A 26,125-nucleotide genomic window follows, 5' to 3' on the forward strand; every position below is an offset into this window, starting at 1 on the left:
TATTACTATTTAATGCAACATAGCACCAGAAGATACACGTTTTGTATCGGTGTTGTGTCACTGAGAATTTTAATATCCGACGAGTAGTTTTGTATCTTCTGTATTCCAAAATATTTATGTTATGTGAATAGGTGTCGTATATGGACAATATGTCTTTAAACTCGTGATTATACTGAAAATGCAGTTAAACGTTTCTGTTCTCGTGCCTCCGGAATGTACAATAAGCAGAGGCTGTTTTCACGAGATACCAGCGAAACACGCGATAGAAATAAAAACCTACGAATAAATACGTCTAGTATCTAAAATTACAATCGACGATATTTGATTGCTGAAGCAATTCCCAATTCAAATTTTGACTGATGTCAAAATTCATGTGATTCTTGTTGTTTTTATTTATTATTTCTAGATTGAAATCATTGACAGCACTAAATAGATAATTACGCACATATTATAGGAATAACTCAGGCTACAGTTGACCTATTGAGTTCGGACTTTTTTTTTATGCAGAATCGACTTATCTACAAAACAGTGAAGACGGTTTGTCAAAATTGTATTTAGTTAAACAAATTTAAAAAGTGTGAAAAATCACAAAATAAATTTTTTTTTTCAAAATCGCCCTGTTTTTTTCTTAATTTTTGTTTAAAAAACTCATCGGTCTTTTGTAGTATGGACTTTATAGAACGACCTAAAAAAAGGTTGAGTACAATCGGATAAGGTATAGCTGAGAAAAATGTACCGATAGATGTCAAATTTTACTTACAAAGTACAAAAGTACGAAGTACAAAGTAAAAAGTTACAAAGTAAAAGTTAGTAAAAAACAGCTGGTAGTGACCCCCTTAATAGAATTATTGTTCGTTTCAGGAGGGAAGTACGACCCTATATTTTTGGACAACGCATACAAAGTTCACATGAAACTAACGATAAGTTCCGTCAGTCGCTCGGATTTTGGATCGTACAAGTGTGTCTCCAGGAACTCCTTGGGAGACACCGATGGCAGCATCAAAGTTTACGGTAAGTAATGCTAATTGCTAACCATGTGACGAATCATCCCTAATGTATGTACATACTTTACATAACACTTTTAGGAATTCTACCTGTATTAGCATCTTACTAAATAGACTATTGGAATACCACTTTAAATATGCATCAAATATTTCCTTTAACCTTAGCACTTTTAGTATAGACGAAGAAAATTGTTTACTACGAATTGGCAAATATTAAGAGATCAATTACTTAAAAACAAGTTGCAAATTGGGGATTTAAACCCTAGTCATTTGCGCAACAGTCTAGAATTTACCATGTACACCACAACACATTCAGCACTAACCTAAGTACGAACCGCTTATTTCAATTGTTTAACTGCTCAATTAACACTATTTTAGCATTGTTTCGAGACTTTATTATAATATTATGCATAGAAGGATAAATTTAATTTCAATTAATTATTAAGTGAATTATCATCATTCAATTAGGAACTGAAACTTAAACAAGAATGATGTTATAGGCGTAAGAAAAATAAAATTAACAGAAGATAGTAAATAACAATCAGCTGATAAATTAATTAAAAAAAGATACTTTATTAAACGTTTACGAAAAACTTTACATTTCATTTTGTTATTTATTGTTTTTATTTTTCCTATAATATTCTGCATACTTCTCTTTCTTAGTTTTGTTAACTTTTACTTTTGTTAAATCCATACTTGTGTTCCACAACCAATGTGGAATAAACCTTTAATGATATATATGTCGTATACAACATGTATAATGCACATACAAATGCCACTCTAATCAATCTCATTTGAATCACTCAAACCCCAATAATTGTTTAAATCACTGCTCCACTGTCAAGATTGATGGTGACAAAGTGAGATATTTCATTCGTAAAAATTACGAAGGAATTCCTTACGAAGGAATCGTACTAACGTGTATGTCATTGCCAAGAAATAGTCCTATGAAATCTTGAATTAATTGATCATCTAATTTACGAGGTATGATTAATCAAAATTTGCCATTTTCGTAGAATTTTACATATTTTCGTATTTTTTCGTATCATGTATCTCGTAAACTAAATGATCAATTAACTCAAAATTTCAACAGGGCACAACTACCTCCACGAACAGAAATATCTGTACGTCTCTATGTAGTTAGTAGCGCTATCATTGAAAAACACCTAAAAAAATTCTTCTAAACAATTTGTCCCCCAAAAGTTGCCCTAAAAATTCAGCTTATACATTTTTCCTAAATCTAGGGGCAAAACTCCCAAGTTGGAAACCCTGGTGAATAGTCGCAGCGCAACGATCGAACTGATAAAACCCGTGACATGTCGCATCGATTCGACGTAAAAACAAAGGCGCATCGACATCTTCGACATATCGCCAAGATGACCGAAAACGCGCCGATTATAATTTTCTAACAGATCATCAGAGTAATTGCCAAAGAATGGAAATATTCTAGAACTCTAGATACCTACTGAAATTAGAGAAAACATCAAAAGTACATAGAATATATAGATAGAAACGTTGGACACTACTTGTAGTTTAATTTCACACGTGAATATTATCAAAATGTCTTTTAGCATACTGCAATCTGAAACTTTGTCACCGAGATATAATCATTAAAGTTTAGAGGTGTGACTTTCAGCACGCGCTATTTGAATTCCAATTAATCAAACGCACGACCGTACATATGTGTGTATGTATACTTATGTACAAGAAGTTTGAGTAGGTACACAGTCACTTATTTTTAAAGTTAATCTTTGATATTAGGAAAACGTGTTTGGATTTTGAATCAATAAATTATCACTCCACAGACACTCCTTATTAAATTGTATATATAGGGTGTCCCAGCCTTAGTGATACAGCGCTCTAACTCCAAAACTATCGGGCGAATGCAAAATTTCAAATATGGAAATTGCATGGTAAAATGAGGCTTATATTTCAGCGAGAAGGAATTTCTGTTAACTTTGTTATTTAACGAGATATGATGGTCAAGTTTCGTTTTTCAAATGGAACTATATATTTTTTGTTATACCATGCGATAGTACTTTTCAAGACGAATTCATTAAGCTTTAATGTATTTGCCCGATTTTTATTCGTTTTCAAGCTATAACGCTTAAAAATTTGCTAATTTTCAAGGAAAAATCTTGGTTCGGTCTCGGGCGGTTCCATTGATGCAATTAGCACCATGCGGTTCTTGAAATCGATACGGAAGAAAATGGTAAGGATCCCGATATTCTGGGCCTAGAATCCCAAGCGAGACCCTTCGTATCGATTTGAAGAACCGCATGATGCTTACCGCATCAATAGGACCGCCCGGGGCCGAACCGAGCTTTTTCCTTGAAAGTTAGCAAACTTTGAAGCGTTATAGCTTGAAAACTAATAAAAATCGGGTAAATACATTAAAGCTTAATAAATTCGTCTTGAAAAGTACTATCGCATGGTATAAAAAAAAAATATATAGTTCCATTTGAAAATCGAAACTTGACCATCATATCTCGTTGAATAACAAAGTTAACAGAAATTCCTTCTCGCTGAAACATAAGCCTCATTTTACCATGCAATTTCCATATTTGAAATTTTGCATTCGGCCGATAGTTTTGGAGTTAGAGCGCTGTATCACTAAGACTGGGGCACCCTGTATATTAATTAAAGAGAAATAAAATTACAATGTCTATGAGAAACAAAAGTATACAATGAAAAAATATATGAGCAAATTAAAGAAATAAGTTTTATATACATTCCACGTGACACACACAAGAAAAACGAAACAAGAAGAGGAAGCATTATATTTTTCTTTCAATAGATAAACTACAGGTGGCAGCCCCTAGCATCATGCTAGTAGCATGCCTCTGATCTGTAATATAATAAGCAGCGTAATTTAATGCTTATGTACAATGTATCCCACCAAACGTATTTCTGTGGGCTTTAGTATTATTGTGAACTGGTTTTAACAATTCTTCGTCCAATGAAATTCCGCGAACTGTACTTGTCTTTACGGAGATTCACATAAATAGAATATCGGATGTTATAGTATAGGTAGAATTGGCAATTAATTTGCTCTGACAGAATAGATAATTAATGGGAAAATTTGAGACCGGAATGAACAGTGAAATAATATAACGTTGAATGTACGAAACGATATTTTAGTTAAATACTCGTTATTTGTCAAATATTATCAATACTAAAGCGATAGACAAACATCGCGTGATATTATTTTTGTTAACGAATATGCTATCGTAATTTGCGAAATTATATTTTGAAACCTAAATTAGTAATAACAAACGTTTCTAATCTATTTTCTTCTACGTGTTTCAGCAATAACAGAAAACATGACTTCCAGCAACAGCAATACCAAACACAGAGGTGAGTTACGATTTCTGAGATTTTTATTTACATTTAAACTGTACGATTCGTTTGTTTTCTCACGAAACACAATAAGCGCAGAAAGTATTCACACATCTGTTTCATTTCCTATTGATATTTTTAACTAGACATGGAATACCAAACATTCGATCGGCTAATGGCGATTCGTACTTTCTTAAAAAGAACAAATATGTAAAAAAGTGTGTAAAAATAATTTTCAACACACACGTAAAACAATTGTGAACTGCATTATTTTATTAATGCTATAGAAATAAGGAAATACAATAGGTTCAAATATACATAGAAACCTACGTAATAATTTTCAAAAATATCAAACAAAAAGAATTTTTTTCGCCGCTCGTTGATCACCTAATCTCAACATACATACATTATATGTGACTCTTGACACTAGGAATCAAGTACATAATTGACCTATGTCATTGCTCGCTTTGTGTTGAGTGGTACTTTCCGAATGATGCGGCGCAACGTACTTGAGATGAAATAACGGGTCGCTGATTAATTAGATCGAGTGTGTAGTTTGTGCATGCCTGTCCACACCGTGGATATTCTCTTGAATGAACCTCTACAAACAGTAGACAAAAGTCTATGCTGTCACCAATACACTTTGTCAAGGCTCGTTTCACTCTGTAGTAAAGCAACTTTACCTTTCCCAATTAAATTGCAAAGAATTGGTGCTAGGATTATTAATCTGAATTGTACTTAAGTATAGAGTTACTCAATTGGCTTTTTAAATAAATTATGTATTGTTCACAGACTAAAATGATATGATCATTTAGTGATTTTACATGTAATTGTTAAGCAAATTTATTTTTTATAAAGCCACGTGACTATCAAGTGCTTGGACATTAAAATTTGAAGATATTCAAAAAGTTGAGTTACTCGTCGTGGCTTGTGAAAGGCTTGTAATGCGTGATAATTTTCAGGGCTTAGGTTTCTGCGAAAAATGTACTCTGCAGAGTGTTTACGTTCAAATTGTCTCGCGTCTTGTTTTGTAAATGAGTGATACAAAAAAAAAAACTATAAGAAAGAAATAGGCAATATGTATGTTACAGTAAATGTAATAGATTGGGAATTATGCATAATCCCCACTAAAGTTGGTAAATTCGATAAATCATGGAATATTTATCAAATTGACCGGTGATTTTATACAGGGTGGGATACGCAATTGTTTCAAGTAATAACTCCGTTATTATTGCATTTACGAAAAAATGCCAAAGGAGAAAAATAAATGATACGAAGAGCACTACATCTGTAAGACTTAAAATTTTTTTTAGATGCAGCAGTGCATATGCAATTAACAATTGCATCATTTCTTTAAACAGAAATGCATATTTTTTTTTTACACAGATCGATTCTTCTGTTCATTCTACGTGAAAAATGATTAGGGTACCATGGCAAATAAATTATTAGATCTCGAGATGTTTTCAAAAAATGTCTTTATTGAAGAAGATACTCAAACGCTTCATGACTAGTAAGGTAAACACGCTTGTAAAGGTAAACACCCTTTCGACATTGTTCTCATAACAGAAACTGATTTGTACGAGTAAGCATTTCATCATTCAGTAGCAATTCACGAATCGTAACTCGAGTACGAAAACTAAGAATTTGAAAAAGAGTAACTGTATTTCACTAAATACAAAAAAATGTATTTTACTAACAGTGAGAAACAAGATATGTACGACACTTTTGTGTTGTGTGATGCAGATAATTTAAACGCAGTTATGCAAACAATAAAAGAACGTTATCAGAAATGTTTAGAATGTAATGGAGAAGCGTTTGAGCATCTTCTTCTATAAAAACATTTTTGAAAATATCTCGAGAACTAATAATTTTTTGCCATGATATCCTAATCATTTTTTACGTAGAATGAACGGAAGAATCGATCTGTGTAAAAAAAAATATGCATTTCTATTTAAAGAAATGATGCAATTGTTAATTGCATATGCACTGCTGCACCTAAAAAAAATTTGAAGGCCTACAGATGTAGTGGTGTTCGTACCATTTATCTTTCTCCTGTGGCATTTTGTTGTAAATGCAATAATAACGGAGTTATGACTTGAAACAATTGCGTGGACCACCCTGTATATTTTTGGGTAAATTTATCATAACAGATTGATAATATGTAGCTTCTTGCAAGCCCCATAAATCGATTTAGGTCATGATACTTGTTCTAAAACATTGCGACATTCTTCCTTCTTCTGTATTTTCCCTTACGACATTCATTTGCAAGAAAAATGTTGGACAGTAATAACGCGAACGTTCCGCATAAATGTAACCTGACTGCTCAAAAGTTTTCCAAGGACAGTTCAGCTTCGTCGTTCGCGCAGGCTCGTTTTTCAAGTCGAGACGGAACTATTTCTGTGTGAAATTGTGAATGAATAGGAACGGCCGTGTCAGATTTACAAGCCGACCATCTCATTTGCTCCCGACAGCCTGCTGGTTGCGAAAAGGACGTACAAAAGTCGGCAGAATCCGTTGCAGAGAGCTAGACGTTTAGATGAACGGCTATATAAAAAGCCACGAATGAATGCCATTTTGAACTCACACTTTGTTCATCAACCCTTTTCTCTTCTCGAGTAAAACGCAAGCCTTCTGCCAAATTTTGTTCCGTTTTAAAACGAACATAAACGTTAACTAAAATGTTACTATTCAATTATTCGCTAAAACTGCTTTCAACCGTTTCAAAAATTGCGTATAAAGGATTCCTTAATTCAAATTAACCAATTTTATTCAATATTTCTTCCAGTTTCAAACTTATTCTGTGAAAAATGGGTATCGCTAAATGTGTAAATTTGTACAATTTAGTAACAATACATGAAAAATATATAATAGTCAATAGCTGCGAGAAGACTTTAAATTGAACAATCTAATTAGTTTAGAGCGCATGTACAAATACATATTCTTTATGTTTGAGAAAATCAAGCAGTGCAATATTTACATTTATTAACTTTCTTTTGATTTAATGACTTTCCTAAATCATATCGTCTGATATATCGTTTCCTTTCCTTTGAAATAATTCTCCGTGAAATCTCTTTTCATTTATTCCGCATTTACATTTACGCTTTCTTTTTAAACGCGAACAATGGAAACATTTCTTCAGTTTTACGATCTAGTATCTGCTGTATAAGTAGTATTGTTATAAATCAGATATAGTTGAAGATATTTTAACTATTTATAAAAATGTAAGTGCATTAAAGAATATGTAGCATTTATATATAAAATCATTGAATTCGGTTGAACACTTTCATTTATTTAAACGAAAGTATGAAACGTAAAGAGAGGTTTTATAAATTGATGGACATCTTTGAGGGTAATTTAAGGTAGGAACATGCATAGCGTAAAGTTTTTCAGAGTAAACGAGTTATTTTCGGGTAACTTTTAACCTCTCTAAAAGTTAAATAGTCTAAAATGGTGAAAAAGCACTTTGTAGCTTAATTATTTAGATAAGGCAGAGAGTACACGAAAAGAACGGTCGTTTTTATACAAATGCATTCGAATTAACCTCTTCACACCCTTGGCCATATATGTCGATGCTTAGTTTTTTATATGTAATTGGAATTACTGTCAATAATAAAGAGAACAAAAATGTGATAATAACAAAATAAGTCGTCCCTGAAGAGGTTAAGTAACAAATAATTGATCGAAATACATACTCTTAGCTCTTTACTTTTGAAATATTCTGTTTACAAACACTTTTATTGGTCATTTTTACTAACCAACGGATATTGGATTAAAAAGATGCGATTCGTTTTCATATATCTCAAATATGTGTCTGAAAAATTCATGATTTACTATTGGCTCATCAGCCACCAATATTTGCGTCCACACTCAAAAGCTGGGAATCGATATATGCAAAATATTTTGATGCTAACAGATTGAGAGGCGAAGTTGCGTTCGATGGAAGATTTATAGGCCCGTCTGGAGCCATAGGTCAACTTTATTGGACACTGTCTACTTCTATGTGTAGAAATATCTACCTCGAAACTTACTTCAACTATGGCAGCATTGATGACGAATAAACCTATAAGATCAAAATACGATATCGGCATTTAGTTGTAAATTAATGAGGCGTTAACCGTCGATATCAAACACGAAATTTGCAGATTTGTTCACTTATTTTAATTCTTAAAAGAATGAAAGAAAACTGGCCATGTATAGATATTAATTTTAAAGAAGTTCAACTTACGAAGTTAAAAAGATTAATCACTTACTTTCCATAAAAGTATTTGAGTTATTCTTTTGCATTATTTTATAATAGTTAAATATATTTTCTACGCGCAGGTGATCTCAAATTTCCATTGACAATAATGAAATGGAGTGAGTAAACACAAAGGAATTGAAAATAAATGACAGGACTGTTTCAAATATTTACCACCCCATAAAACAGAGGACGATATAAACATTTTATACCACTCGATAAATCACGGAAAATGCGACGGTTTAATAAATATTAAATTTATCGTACAGAGAAAATATATTTTCAAATATTTGTTTGAAGCTTATTTCACTTATTCAATGTTGAAACTTTAATTAAGTTATACTACGTTTGCTAAAATTATTTTATCGAGCTTAGGAAAAAATATTCAAGCGTGAAAGGAACGAATAAAAATGATTAAGCACGTACATGGAACGCGTGTTTCTTTAATAAGAAAATACACTTATTTTTATCTAATAATAATGGAATTGCGTGGGAAGAAACTAAAAACGTGTAAGCTGAAACGTAACGAAAGTCCTTAACAATTTTCAAACAAAACTGTCTGGTTTACCTTGAATTCTACTAGAATTTGCGCTAGTTTCTCTTATCGAGCACCAACGACCCTGTCCTCGTTCGTTTCTCTCATTACTTGAGAAAATACACGGCTCTAGGATGCATTTTTCACCGAGACAAACGTACTTAGGCTCCTGCTTCAGGAAAACGTGCGATCGGTGTTCTGGTAGCGACGAAAAACCAACCACAATTTTCCATCTTCATCCGTATTTAACGTCAGCTCCGGTTCAAGCTCTTTGATCGAATAAATGGAACAAGAACTCGCAATTTCTCTTTTCCTTCTTACTCTCCATGTTTTATAAAGAGAAGCTAAATAATAACATTGGACGGAGTGAAATATTTCAAGTGTGTACGACAATAAAAGCAAATATTAAAAGATTTGTAATATGTACTACTTCATTGAACTGTACATCGTGAAATGGTACAGTTTAAAAGAATCTAATGTTATACCGAAGAATGGTGCTTTTAACGATAAATGATATACATGTGATTTTATTCAGTTCTTTTGCTATATCGCAAAACACGTAATTCAATGACAATAAATCTTTTAATGTTATTTTTATTGCAGGAAAATTGAGATACAAATCGAAGAATGATATTTTTGACGGAAATCAGGACATGCTAAAAGAGCGAGGTAGGTACAAAGCCAGACAATCAAACACCTATTTCAGTAACTATTAATTGCAACTATCGCAGCTAATTAAAAACTCTTCGTTAGAAGATTGATGTTTGATGTTTTATACAAACTGCACTAAAAAGTATGAAATACTCACCAATTCTAGATATTATTGCTTAAAAGTATGAAATAATTTCTATTTCCTTTATATTAAATGTTAAATAACCTTTTCGTAGTCTATTAGGGTTACATCCTCCGTTTAGACAGCTTAACGCACTCAGATTTTTGACGTACTTTTCAAATTTTGTAATTATACAATTTTTCAATAATTTTGAAAATTTCAATTTAACATCTTTACAGCCGGTCACTACCCACGAGACCTTCCAAATGTTATTTCAATCGTTATACTCCTCACCCTTTAATGGCTAAAATAACCAGCGACTTAAAATAATCATTAATTGAATTTTCAATTGTAAATTATAAAATATTGTTATTCGCAGCCTCTCACGTTATAGTATCCAACAAAAAACTATCCTTCTGACTAGTAACTACTCAAAACACTGCGTTGTATTCTATTCTATGGACTCAATCACTCATGATATTTATCACATTCTCCATTATGAGATTGAAATTATATTTAACGGTATTCAATGTTGCCACCCCCACTAACAACAACCCCAAATCTACTGAGACAGTATTTCCGTGTAGACAGTATCTGGATTAATAATTTTATCACATTACCCATTACTAGTTGGTGATTATATTATATCGCCGGTCAATTTGAAAAATATTCCATAATTTATCACATTTACCGTAGCATACATACGTGCATGTACATATGTGTAAATATACCAAGAGATGTATGTAAACAAATATGGTAGTTTTATTTCTTTTTAAGTGCATTTTGAAAGTCCACTGATGCAGTAGGTACTTGGTAGAAACGTCGTATCATAAAATAATAAAGATCATATAAAATCTTCCCGTATAATTTCTGACTATGTTTACTGATAACAGAGTTATAGTGTAGCCCAGTTACTAAACAGAACCTGTATATTCTTCGAGTAAGAATTAACGCGATAACGATGCAATTCACTTTTACAGATCTGAAGTTGCGAGGTCGGAAAGAAACAGACGGAAACGAAGCTGATGATTACGACGATTCCGGAGTGATGACGAAGGAGAACCCTTTCACTCTGGTCCTCGTTTTGGTCGCGTTTACCATTTACCTCCACCACCATCCACAGTTAAGAACGCTCCATCCTGTTTAAGAATCAGCCATCATCATGTTATCGCATCAAGAAAGTTTTCTTTCGATCCCAATTCATCGAAAATTTATAAATCCATTAAAAAATCCATCGCTCAGGGACTCCATTCCAGGATAAGTATCATGAATTCCGCTGACCACTTACACGGTAGTATAAGGTAACGTTATATCGTTTAACGATGTTAGGTATCGTAAATTATTCGTAAATTATTCGTAAACAGTAGTTCGGTAGATCAAGAGTGGAATGTCATTCTTTACCGTGGAAACAACACGTAGCGTTTAATGTGTAGCACGAACAATAACGAACACAAGAGAATTCTGCGTTAACGATTATTGAGTTAGTAAGTTTGCACGATGAGTACAGAAAACCTTCCTCACGCTTAATTACAAGTATTACATTCAATGATGGTTCTTAAAACTAGTCAGCAACAAAAACTAATTCCTCGCTAATTCTTTCGTAGTCATTTATATTTAAATAGTTCGTGAATGTAATAATGAACTTGCGTACAGTGTTAAATACAACGTGCATAATCCGTTGTCTTCTTATGATGCCAGCGAAATTCAAGATAACATTCAAAAAAGTGTCACAAACATTTTTTCTAGATAATTTCTCGTAACTTCTATTATGAGAGTATCAAGCATTTTCGTCGATTCCTTTGTTTTAATGATCGCTACCAAGAGGTAACGTCCTTCTTATGTAAAACGGTATGTATTGTGAAAAATACTAGGACTAATTATTTATTATTTATGACTACCAAAGTAGCGGATGTGTGAAGTCATTCTAACGGATAGCTAATAAATAATTATATTTATTATTTATACGTTTCTTATAATATAGGTATGTATTATAAAAAACGTCTAAGAATAGGAGATCAGGACTAAAGTACAATAAAGAAATCAATAAGGAAAGTAAATGTTAATTTGATGTCTGCAATAGTTTCTCGTGGAATGTACTTGAAACATACATTAGAAAACTTCATTCTTCATTGCTACATATTTGTACACATTTTCCTCGCATAAGTACTTATGAAAAGAAAAAGGTTCATAAATTGTATTTGTACAAGTCGAATCGAAGCGAAGAGATGAATCAATTTACTAATTTATTTATATTTGAGTTTTCAAAGAAATGTAAAGCCTTATAATTGATTAATGCTCTAAAAGATAACCCTTTTTCATTTTTTATCTAAAGAAAATCATACTACAATACATTAAGGAAATGATTGATATGTAAAATAGTAGATGAGGACAATTTTATAAATATACACCTAATAGTGAACGCTTAATAACTTGTATCAACAACGTCGGTGGAAGGCTCCATAATTCGCATTTGTACCAAAGACACTGTTCACTGAAAAAAATAATCCAACACATAAATTACTGTACATATACATATATACTCGATATATGTATATTATGTACGATTACACATAAGATAACATGTTCCATGTATCATATTTGTATAGCATATCGCATGTGTGTATATAACATACTATAAATAGCGTATTATGGAGAATAGTATTATCCAAAGACTGAGGGCGTTCTTTCGATGCTCTTTAAACTGCATTAAACAACTCGTGGCTGACCAAATTTTTAAATATCGCAGGGGTCGGAAAATCATGGATCGCTTCAACATATGAAATTAAAATTGAAATTCTTGTGTCAAGTATTAAGATTCGGATTTCATGTCTGATAATTTATTAACCGATTGGTAAATAATAGCCAGTTAAAAATGTATTTATTACTTAGCTTGTTAATTCTTAACTCACCATTCTGATATCATTCGTCGGGATGCGTTCATTATTAATTGGTTTATGTTTCTAGTTTCTAGCGGTACTGTATACATTTCCATCTATTTTCTCTCATATCCTTACTATACGTATCAAAGTAGAACAATATTACAAAATTACCATATCAGGAAAATTTATTCGCTGTTACAGCATGCGAATGAATCAGAATATACACGGTAACTCATTTAAATACGACTGTTTTATAAATCATTGGATATATAAAAAAATGTTTCAGACAAGAGTTGAATGACTTGAATAGGTGAAGACGAATCTACTTTACTTCATACAAATTAAAATGTGCCATACCCTCTTCGGTTTTTTTTGGATATTTTTTACATACTAATTTCAATTTGCCTACGTAACGTTTACATTAAGATGGACATATTTTAATCATTACCACTATTTCTTAAAGCGAATTATCCTTAGGCAAACAAAATAAGAATTGACAGTTTATGGTATAAATCTGAATGTAATAATTTGTACATTTCATATACAGGTTGCTCAAAATGTTTATGAAATAGACTTAATTATTTCACGTTGAATAGGAATGAATGCCCTTAAATATATTCAGTAGAAATATTTGAAGAGAAGTGAAGTTGATTATTTAGTTCTAGCAAATAAATAGATAAGAGATAATATCAAGGGGGAATAGTGAGATTGCTCGCTATGTTATGTGTAATATAACATTCTACTTTGAGATAAAATTTATTATTCGAAGACATAAAGCATATCTGAGAACACGGATTGTTTCCGAAAGCTGCTACCACATGTAATAAAATATCAAAAGATAATCTACCTTTACTTTGATCGTTTAACGAGTAATTTGTAAATTATCCAAGAAGAATAAAAATGATTAATGCTTACAGATAATGAATATTTTCAAGAATCAGTTAAGGAAATAATCCAGTAGTCTGAAAATAACAATCGGAACACTTAATTAATTCTCAAAGTATCGATATTGTAATATTTTCAAATTTCACCGTTAAAGTTTCTATTAGTTATCACTTAAATACCATTTACCTGTAAACTTCACGTACTTTGTTGCGAATATACGTTAAACATTTGGACTATCTGTCGATTTCTACAATTTAATTTTGAATCTTACTAGTTTTACATGAGTAATCTAAAATATATGTAGATACGTTAAATAAAGAAGCGGTAACCGAGTGTATGATAGTATTATAGTAGTTCTTAAGGTATGAGAATGTTCATTTTCAATTACTTTGAATATTCCCAGATAGCACCAGATGTCCCATGGACGTCCATTTTATGTCCAGTCTACGTCCAAACGTCCGACGTCCGTTGTCGGACGTCCTTAGGACATCCATGGGACGTAAATTTTGTACGTCCCAGGACTTCCTCCCGGAACGTCCTACGAACGTCCATGGGACCTAAATTCTGTACGTCCCAGGGACGTCCGCCCGGGACGTTCTACGAACGTCCATGGGACTTAAATTTTGTACGTCCCAGGGACGTCCGCTCTGAACTTTCTAGATTTAGTGAAAAATACTTTTTTTTTAAACAAAATAAATATTATTTATTAATATTATGTATATTAAATATTATTTATAATATAATATTTATTCAATATGTAGAACAGAATATTTTTTTTCGAATATAAAATACACTATTTACAATGGTAAATTAATATTAATTAATTAATTAATATTATTATCCCAGATAGCACCGGACGTCCCATGGACGTACAGAGAACGTACAGAAAACGGTCTGGGAATGTCCAGCACCGGACGTTCCATAGACGTACATAAGACGTTCCTGTTCCTGTGCTATCTGGGTATACAGTCATTATTTAATATTCGCAACAGAATATTTTTTTCCGTAGATAAAACACATATTTATCTAATATTCGCAACAGAATATATGTTTGCACATGTAAAACAAAATGTTTATTCAATATTAGGAATACAATATTTTTTGTACATATGAGATGTGATATGTATGTAATATTTGGAACTGTTCAGAATTACCTAAAAAATTAATTCTTCTAACTTTTCAAAAAAAAAGTTCAAGTCATTTAGACCAATTTAAAAAGAAGGCATTGTGTTTTAAAACGTATTAGAATATTAATGCTAGTCACTATATAAGCCTAAAATATGAGTCGGTTTAGCGAAGGCGTTTATGGGTAAGTGAGGAAGCAGGTTACGTTGTAGTTTGAAAATTGTGAGTTCGATCCCACCGGGGGTAAATAAAAATTGAACGATTTGTTCGTCGTTTTCATGGAATCCAGTTACAAGTAATAAATAAATACAGTTAACAAAAATCTACCAACAAATAAAAGAAAATATATAAAATTAAAATTTAATTTTTTTTTAAATCTCAATTTTACAGAGAACGTTCTGGGAATGTCCACATCGGACGTCCCAGGGACGTACATAGAATGTCCACCCCAGACATCCCAGGGACGTCCTGCGATGTAACTGGGACGTTCCAGGGACGTTCACAGGACGTTCAGGGGACTTTTGGTCGTTATCTGGACGTCCAGTACCGGACGTCTTATGGACGTACATAAGATGTGCCTGTACTATTTGGGTATGAATATGTGCTGTTAAACTTCTAATGCGAAATTTTTGTCCTCGTTTATGAAAAAGATGATATGTGTCCACGCAAGAACGTGACAGTTTCTACGTTTTGAAAAAGATCATAAGAATATGATAATCGATTTTCCTGACTTTAGCTTGTTACAAATTATGTCTCTATTTATTTAAAAACTGATTAGTTATTTTACCTTAATCAATCATTTTTATATAGTGTGCCGAATGATATTAGTTGGCATGTGTAAACATAACAAGCTATTTAGAAAAATAGCAGACTAGAATAAATTTGATCGACGTTCATATAGTTAATGACCACTTGTATTACTATCAAGGTCTACATATCTAAGTAACACGGCTGAACAGATATTATTTATTTTGCACTTCTGTAACGCATTGTTTACGTGAAATGCTTGACGTGGGAAATTTACGCTACAAAATGAATATAATAAATAACTAACATTAATAGATACACGTTCAACAAAACATATCAACTGTCTGTGTTCTCATATAATAAAAAGATCCTCATTTATATGTAAGGACCCTCTTTAGAAAAGTCAATTAATAATTGCGATAATTGCGAGTTACTATTTCAGTAATTATTACACATATACATATTTGAAGTAATGCGTATGAAATTGAGTGTTCCGGATAATTTATTTAATGCAATAAAGTCACCACTATTGTATTCTATCATTATCTTCAAATTTAGCTTAGATATGATATCTTGTAAATCAGACTATGACTTGCTATATTCTTACTTTAATTTTAATGAGTTATTGTCTGCCCTACAGCAACACGTATTCTATTATATTTCATATTGAAAATGAAGATATTCGTGAAGAAAAGAATAGCTCTGTAATAAAAGTAAGCGAATCGAATTTATTTTATCATTGCTTGACATTTGTATTCACTGTTACACAGTACCACATACTTTATAAAATATAGTTCTATTTTTATATATAAGTTGTTTGTCGCAAATCATACATTGAAGTGTACCAAAATATTGCATAATTCTATACCTTAATTTATTCAGCGATAAGAACGGCAAATATCATTTCAAAAAAGATGATCTATGATCTTTCGCCATTGTTCTAAGAGGAATCGTATTCCTCTCTAATATTACATTGCTTTTGGGATGCAAAATATTCTGAACCCGCTTTGATAGTTAGATAGAAGTACTAAATTTTGTTTCCGACTATGGCGTCAAAGCACTAAAATTAGCTTTTACGTCACTTGCTCTAACTATGAAACAAACAAACATTCAAAACACAAGGGCATGCAAGATATTCTTTTATAGTCAGAATAAAAAGATTATTCCAGCAATGTATTAATACGTATAGTTTATTTTGGTGCTATAACAGAAAACAAAGATGATTAAAATACACAAAATTGTCTGGGATGCCCTAACACTGCTACATTATTAATAATTGCATATATTTTACAAGAATTATTTCTGTACAAAATTGTATACAAATTCTAATGAAATTTTTAACCAAAATCGATTTCCCCTGGTATATTCGAATATTTGTAAATGAATTTTAGTAATTGCAACAATTATGAATAATTGTGCATAGAAAGTAATAGATACTTTTGTATTATCAGCATTGTAGATACCATCGAACCGACGTTGAATGATCGATGTAATTAATTGTGATGCGAAACTGTGAGATTTGTAACAAAAGCGAACAATATGAATGCTTGTAAGTAGAAGTTAAGCACCATAAAAAGTGGAAATAAGTTAAACGAGCATATAGGAAAGAAAGGCGATACTTTGTAGTGTACAGATAGAATGCGTTGCCCTGCTATGTAGTGGCGTAACTATATATGCCTCTATAATATATAATAGTATATAGTACATTAATATACGCGAATGGAAATAAATATAACTCATAAATAATATATATATAATAATATATATTATATATTATTTATTTATGAGTTATATTTATTAATATGTGCTGTTAAACTTCTAATGCGAAATTTTTGTCCTCGTTTATGGAAAAGATGATATGTGCCCACGCAAGAACGTGACAGTTTCTACGTTTTGAAAAAGATCATAAGAATATGATAATCGATTTTCCTGACTTTAGCTTGTTACAATATATATTATATAATATATAATAATAATATATATATTATTATTATATTATATATTATTATAATATATATACCTTCGTTTAACAATGACTTAATTACTTGTTTGATTTGAAAAATAGATGTAATTTGTATCGCGAATTGCAGTTCATGTTCGAAACAATCGAAAAAACCGAAATTAACTTCATCAAATCGCGCGATTATTTGCTATTGCTTTCGCAATATGGTTGCGCCATACGTCCTGCTTTCAGCACACAATCTAGTTTTACAAGCTCTGTCGAGACTAGAAGATTTTCCATTGTCCATGTACACAAGAAATATAAGTTTACCACATACTTTTGTTTTGAATTTATTTCATCTTTAACGACATCTAATTAGATAAGCGTGAATTACAATATATTCTTTTAAATGTTTCGATGATCGTGGTAAAATTTCTTTGAAACTTTTCGTTCTTAGTACATTTTTTCCTTTCCTTGAAAGTAATGAAGGATGAACCAAGAAAACCAGAATCTACATAAAAAGTACATTAATTAATTCTAAATGAAAAACCATGTACGCTGAAATGCTCATTGGTGTTCTGAAAGGTAGGTACCGTTTATAAAAGAGAAATAATATACTTTCAATATAAATTACTTTCTTTAATTACTTATAGTACAGATTTTAGCTAAGTTACTTCAAGATTCTATAATCGATTTTTGCTGTGCTATGTCACAGTATAATCGCACACAACACGTCTGTGACAAAAGTATATTTAAAATTGATAGGAAGACGAATGCATAAAAGGGGATCATGCTTTTAACAAGAGAAGATTCTGTAAACATAAATTTCTCTTAATTTTTATCTTCATTGTATCACTATGAACTTATTTTAGGTCTATGCTAATTAGTTTATTTGTAAAAATCATTCGTAATTTCATTTGTACGCATTCGTATGTAATACAATAAACAGAGTGAACCTTGATACTGTGTATGTCGACATTTGTAGAAAAAATGTACGAACGTATACATAGAATTAGTCGCTTACACGCAATAAACTAAATATTTACCGATTTATTCAATCACCATAATTTTCTTTCAGTCGGACATACATTCGAACTAGATCTGCACTGACGGGAAGATATTTTACATTAGCTTTTGTTTATGAAAATTCCATACAATCTTTAAAAGAACACAGGAGTTGAAACTAATCTCGCAAGTGTTCCTTATAAGGAAAAGGATATTATCCACCACGTTGAGAATTACTACGTTCGATATAACTTAACCGAAACTAGTGTGTTATTTTTGTCTACCTTGCTATGCGTATGTACAGATTTTACAATAAATATCGTCAACGACAAGCAGACTATTATTATTCAAAGTTAGATTTCTTGTTTAGAACTAACGCTTCTCCTATTAATAAAGCAGATTGAAAATGTTAGTAAAGGAATTATTCAACAATGTATTACAAACAATAGCTGAACATGTTTTGTTTCTTAATAATGGCAACCTATGATATGTCTATTTTAACACTTGCAAGTTAATATTTCTAAACTTGCGAAAGTTATTATACAAGATTATTGACGATATTGATGTTTCAGACGTATTAGCTAACTTTTCAGTAATCAATTGTTTATTGATTGTTGATTGATTGTTATCGAAATATAGTAGACTATACAAACAACTTCTTCTGTTCATCGTTGACGACATTAATTGTTACTTTACAGTGCGCAGCTCTAACGTTCGGCAAATGAAACAATCGACTTGGCTGGAGGAGAGCTACCAGGCTAGACATGCGCAATAATCTCATATAATTTCTTTAGAATTAAAATTACAATTCAGACCATAAAATTAAATTTATACGCAATATTCGAGAATAGACAACTAAAACTGTAACTATTAGGTCGAATGTATGTCAGGAGTAAATCTCTATACGTTGGTTTTATCCGATATCTACTATTCGAATTAAATATTCCCGCCTCGGGCGAGATGCTTCGCAAGTCAATTCATTTGCCGGACTTTAATAACAAATGAGCGTGAACGCAATATTTGCCTATGATTAATATTTACAATGCACGTGATGATAATCATGAGATCCAATGCATAGAATGATTTGTTTGATAATTGACTAAACCATTTGTATACAACACAATCGGAAAGTAAAATACGAAGTCAATTTAACGATTAGAATAACAAAACTAAAACTACAAATGTTGTTCGCATAAATTTGAAATTGGAAATTAATGAAATGTTTTGATGTTTTGGGCCTTAATATAAAAAAGTTCTTAACGTAAGTGTTCGTTTTACAGCCACGTGTATTCGGGTGAACAAATAATGTTTAGTGTAACAAGCACATGTACAAACGTTACGTATTTTATACACAAACTCATATCAGAATAATATATACAAATTAATTTTTACTAATTTAAGTAGTACATAGACATTTTCATACTCCTGTAATGTTATATTCTTATCATATTTACAGATATATGCAAATCATTACTTTTAGGAAGAAAATTTACACATAACGTTGTTTCTTCGATTTTATACATTGTTGCTTGTATCTGTATTTCTCGGTCACAAATTTCATCGCTCATCACCTTTCAAATATTCAATCACCCAACGCTAAAACTTGTTTTATAATATACACATACATGTTCTCATCCGTTTTCATACACACTTTATTTATGCAGAATCGTTTCAACGAATACGCTGTATTGCGTTTCTTCTACGGCTAGCAATATGGATACAATGCATTATCGGTGCACGCTATTCTCCCTTATTAGCCTAAGTAATATTGCGTAGTACGCATACATGTAGCACTCGCACATGATGATACGCTAATTAAATTATACATCGATTAGGCCGAATATGCATTAACTCGTCAAATTGTTCGTGTGAACGGCAAATCTGTTGATTGTACGAGTTAGCATAGATACGTGTTTACCAGCAACGCAAATTAATATTCGCTAATTAACATGAAAGGATTAAAGTAATTGTCAGTTGAGAACGTCTTTCTTTTACAGACCAAGGCGTTTGCATTTTATTGTGTCTCTTAGATAAACGACGTCACTGGAGAAGTGGAAACGCGAAAAGGTAGAACATAAAATGAGAGGCGATCTTCAACTTTGATAATCACAGGTAAGAAACGTTCCGTGAAACTATCGAACGAAAGTGCACCGGTAAAGAGTTCTATCATTTCCGCTTGTAGAACCGACGGAAATGAAAGGATCTCATTTGACTAACGATGCGTATGATTTCAGAGCTTTTCACCTGACGAACAAAGAAAGAAAGAAAAGAGAAATCGATAATATCGGGCAAAACAGATAAAGGGAACAGCCGTTAAGCTGCAGTACTGGATAATACTGCAACATCAGATAATTAGTTAAAAAATACTTAAAGTTGTTTTTATTTAAAACAATGACCATATTTTTTCTACGATAATTTATTTTTCGAAAACCTTCGTTGGTACTACTATGTATAATAAAGTCGTATATCGAGATTTTATTTAAAATCGTATTAAATTCTTTTGAATTAAAAAAATGCCACGATCAATAAGAAATTTTAAAAGTGATTAATATATCTATTAATACATTTATTTAGTAATATACTTTCAATAATTTAATAATAAAGACTTTTATCATTTAAACACAAACGTTTAACATAAACGAATAATTTTCCTAAACGGAATGAAATTTTCATTTGAATATTTCACTACTTAAAAATATATAACGTACGAATATAGATAACTTGAACGGGTTGGATAACTGTATAGATTGATTTCAATATCAGTAATTGAACAGCTTTAAAATAAAATAAAATTCTCGGATGAACTATTTAGTTTGAATATTTCACTACTCAAAGAAGATACCTACACTAATATATAAAATTTGCCATTTCTATGCGATTAATTTATAATATCCTTAAATTTGTATATATTTATGTATTATAATAGAGGACTTTACAAACGCTGAGAAATGTAATACCGTCTATGCATAGCTTAATACAACACAAATTTTGTTTGTACTACCTATATTGGAACAAAATTTCCATTAATAATACTCGTAGAACAGACTTTTATTCCATTCTATTCCTTGGAAATACATTGTTATTACGATTTAGAGATATACGATTTAAAATGATAAAATATCTGACACGATGAAATACAAAAATACGTATCTTTGTTTAATAATGGTTGTTTATCCATCGAAAAGTCATACTTATGAATTTTCATCGCAAACTATACATAAGTAGAAAACGTATGGTATGATCGAAAAATATGTCCAGCGATGTTTTGTGAAATATTCGTTTTCTTAACGCGTTAAACCCCGAATAAGTATTACGTAATATGTCAAAATCGCCTAATACGCGTAATATATCATTCTACAACACACTCCTTATCATTTTTACAAGGTGACTCGCATAAAGTGCTATAAAAATGATTATAGGGGTGGGGTTAAAATTCGTCTGTTTCATATTTTAAAGTTAACGTTTTAAATATTTGACACAATGATTTCTAACATCTATCGTGGTTGCTTTGATGTGTTATTTTTCTTAATTTTGTAGTTACTAAAGAGCAATAATGATTTCTTGCCTTATTCGGTTGATTAATGAACCATCGATGAGGTTGATATATTTGATAAGAAATGAATATTTCTAAAAAAACTTTCAAACATACCGTAATACGTGTTCCATTTAAAAATATAATGGGAATGCTATCTCGTTTTAAAAAGTGGCTCGATAAACGTAAGTACTACATGATGTATGATACCAGCAAATCCTCAAACAACTCAAAAAGATGTACTCTCCTGGTATTTTCAATAATTTGTCTCAATCGATTTATGTTATCCAATCATTTATAAATGAAATTCCGAAGTGCAATCATTTCTAAAAATAAATTGTGGAGCGTTGACTGTTGAAAAATACAAAGTAGATCATGAGACTATACGCATTAATGTGTTAAATAATTTTTGACAAACTCTTAGGACAATCGTCTTTGTAATAATTAATAATATTTAGATGGAGTTCGTGATTAATTTACAACTAGTAATATGTACATCTGACAACGATGAGTAAATCATTTTCCATGAAATAATTTAAGAATTGTTTTCTTTTATGACGTTAATAATTAAGTTCATAAATTCACGTTAGCAACATTAGTCGTCCATTGGATCGGACAACAACGAGAACTTTAACCTTCATCAGGATGATAAAAAAGGTTTTTCTACAAAACCAATTCGCAAGACCAATTTTTATCATTACCATGTTCACGCTTGAAAAATTTAAAATATTTGATTACATTAGCGAAGTTGCCGAATGATATAGGAACAAACAATTTAGCAGATCGGCGCGTGGCTCATTGTTGTTCGATAAATATAGGTAATAAATGAGAAATTAATTAAGATTAAGAATTCAAACATACCCGTGTCTTCCAAAACTAGTTCGATTTGAAATATTATCTACAAATTCTTCCAATGAATTCAAGGTGTAAAAATATCGTCAACGAGAAAAGTAAACCTCGTATTAAAAAAAGATTTTAGCTTCGGATATTATAGTCGCAACAGTTATGATGATTACGTTGTCGATTCACACCCATTAATTGATCCCTTTCGTGGATGAGATAAATGACGATGAACAGGACGAATCTTGATCCCCGAAGGATTTTCCTCGAATAACCATTCTTTTCGTTGGTAGACACTGACGCGACTACGACAGGGTAGATAGTAGGATTATGCAGATGGCCGCTCTAGATTGTGCCAGAAAATTCGAGCTAGTACCCCTGGATGACATGGATTGCGCCGTGTTGTCGATTCTTCGTGGTCGTATCTCGCTGTCGATACTTTTTCGTCCCTTTGACGTTACATCGTTTTCAGCGCCATTGTAGCCGTCGCTGCTAGCTCTGCCATGAAGTCGTATATCTAAGAAAATATGATTGACATGTTATACATCATAATTCCCAATATAGAACTGTAAATAATAATAATCTCGTGGGTATCTCCCGATAAATTCAACAAAATTTCAATCTATTCGACTCAACAGGAAAAACTTATTACTCGTTGACAAATTATCATAATTTCCCTTTTGTATTAAACTAAATATTGCACGATCATCTTCTATTATTATTATTGTTATTGTGATATAATTGCATAATTTTGTATTATTTTTTTTGTAGTAACATTTGAGTTTGATCTTTCGAAAAATATGAAAATACAATATATCTGCACTGTAAGCCATCGATATATGAATTATCTATTAAAGTTACCTTTACGTTCTTCAATTATGACCTTGCACACTTTGCCTTCTAACCTTTTTCGCTCTTCCAACCCTTTAGCTACTGCAGTCGGCTTTTGTTGACTTACTACATATAAACGACTACAGTCGGTTTGTAACCTTCTATCATTGCTGAGCTAACATTGGTTTTCTTCACCCAGCGACGTGTAATTTCGTAGAAAGTTTCTACTATTCAAAGTGATTTTATTTGAACTGTTCATTAAAGTAATTTACTCCGTTTCATTCCACAGCGACGGACTTAAGAAAATGAAAGAAAAATGGCGTAACGGAATTGTTAACATTAGTCAGTTTATTTCGATGTTTAATTCGAGAATGTATATAACGTCTTTATAAATTGAATCAAGCAATCGTAAATAGTTGAATAAATCTCCTCGCAGTATGATATGTATAATCGTGCTGTAATGTTTAAAACAATTAGACAACGATATCCAATACGTATAATTCGAGGAAATTCAATTTGACATTTTAATGAAAACTTCAGACAAAAATAGAACTGGAAAGAGAATAATCTGATGAAGAAAATGCGCATTGAAAATACAGATTCAGATAGAAATTCTGAGCTTATTATGCTCCTTCTCGGGTCGCATTTCCTGTCTTTCACTGCTTCTTCCTCGACTATATTCCACACTTTATGCATATCAGTCGAATCTCGTTTTTTTTCAGCACATTTTTCAGACTTAACGTCACTTTGGTGTGTCATTCATAAGATATTATCATACGTCAACTTTTGCGACAAGAAAGATAAAAATTATCGTGTCAATGATGCTATTCTTCACAAAATATGACTTTCAAACAACCACTTTTGCAACGTTAAAATGATTTAAATGTCAATAACTATGTTATCATCAGTTTCCATGTTTTTAAAATGTATTATAAATTCATAGAAAACATACTAAAATGCTACCTTAGTGAGACGAAAATTAAATTTAACAAATTTAATGTTACAAACAATAAATCTAGACATTTATTCGCGCAGAAATACTGGTTTTATCGTGTAGATATTTAATGGTATCTATGTAAGCCTAAATCTATCCCAGTACGTGTACTTTAGAGACGTTAGTGTACCTATAGGGAATGAATATTTGGCTACTGTCACTCTGGGCTTACAAGTTCGCTTCGAATAATGAATGCCAATAAAGATGTAAAGAGTATCAGTAAGAAAGTTTTTTCAAACGAGAGATCCGATTAGATTTCAAGCAATACTTTATAAACCACATGAGATTTCATAAAAATCCCGTTGAGAGCGTAGCGTTTGTCGCCTCAGGGAAGATGTACGTCGTAGTGCCACGTTGCTGAAAGTTCACGGGTAAATTTCACGCCTTCTCTTAAACTTTCCCTTCAAAAAGTTTCTCACCCTGCTGTGCGTAAGTTCTCGCATTACGGCGTGGCGATGATTTAAAAGGAAGTTTTCCGGAATCTCTAAGCGGCATAACGTATTTACGTTAAAATACGCCCTCTCCGTTTCCACTTCTCGTTCGCTTTAAAGTTTTTGATGAAATTCTATAATTAAATCCGATAAGTAGAACCATTCAAATCGTAAGCAGTCCCGTAAAATGTGGAACTGTGCATCTATGGAGTCTCTTTGTAACAGAACCTGAACAAAATTAACCCGTCCTTTTCGTAAATATGTGTTATCTGAACCGAAAAATAAGGAGGTCAAAATGGAGCTTTGTATCTCGGAAAACAGCAATGCAATAACGCAAATTGGGTTTGATGTGCGACAAATTGTTCATTTGTATTCATGACAAAAAAATATCGACAATTAAATTTCCGAAAAGAAATTGTTTCATTTTCTACATCTTTCCTCGATGAGAGTACATTTAGGCCAAAATACATAACGTATAATACACGCTAAATAAATGAACAACAAATTTTCGTAAGCTTACGAGAAATAAATTTTTATCGAGCCCTGTACAAAACGTCTAAACAATGGATGCAATGTAATCATCTTATTATATACAGTGTAGACAGCATATACATTAACAATTTTATCACATTCCCCATAACGAGTTGGGGATTATGTAATATACCCGGTCAATTGATAAGTGTTCCATAATTTACCACATTTATCAATTTTAGTCAGGATAATGCATAATCATCGCATTTATCACATTCACCGCAATATATATAATCCGATTAAGTCCAATACTATAGGCGGTTTTACGTATTTGAAATAAAGGAACAAACTCGCAGCCGTAATCTATAAAAAACACAATGCTAGTTGCACAATCTGGAGAATCGCTGGACGAAGCGAGAATGTTACTGCACCATCGCAACGCAGGAAGTTTAATTCAATTTTTGTTTGGAGGGTATCGCAACATGTAAGCCCGAGTGCACGTGTTTGAATATTCAAACTTGTTTCGACAACACCGCAACAGTTGCTAGAACACACA

General features: G+C 31.8%; 2 protein-coding genes across 4 annotated transcripts in view; one reads left to right on the forward strand and one right to left on the reverse strand.

The window, feature by feature from the left end:
* Positions 1-17,949, forward strand: part of LOC128881344 (limbic system-associated membrane protein-like) — a 457,278-nt gene extending 439,329 nt beyond the window's left edge. For 2 of the 3 annotated variants that reach the window (XM_054132293.1, XM_054132295.1), the window contains exons 7-10: positions 862-1,011; positions 4,314-4,361; positions 9,719-9,784; positions 10,868-17,948. In XM_054132293.1, coding sequence (XP_053988268.1) covers positions 862-1,011; positions 4,314-4,361; positions 9,719-9,784; positions 10,868-11,034 — 431 coding nt within the window. In that variant the 3' untranslated portion in view covers positions 11,035-17,948. Of the gene's footprint in view, positions 1-861; positions 1,012-4,313; positions 4,362-9,718; positions 9,785-10,867 lie in introns of all 3 variants that reach the window. The other variant, XM_054132294.1, reaches the window with a different exon arrangement.
* LOC128881346 (neurotrimin-like) overlaps positions 17,945-26,125 on the reverse strand; it is a 280,218-nt gene continuing 272,037 nt past the window's right edge. Inside the window, exon 10 of the mRNA XM_054132296.1 lies at positions 17,945-23,359. Within this exon, the coding sequence (XP_053988271.1) occupies positions 23,148-23,359 (212 nt within the window). The 3' untranslated portion in view covers positions 17,945-23,147. The remainder of the gene's footprint in view (positions 23,360-26,125) is intronic.

Source organism: Hylaeus volcanicus, chromosome 8 (genome assembly GCF_026283585.1).
Source record: "Hylaeus volcanicus isolate JK05 chromosome 8, UHH_iyHylVolc1.0_haploid, whole genome shotgun sequence".
In the NCBI taxonomy this organism is placed as follows: Eukaryota; Metazoa; Arthropoda; class Insecta; order Hymenoptera; family Colletidae; genus Hylaeus; species Hylaeus volcanicus.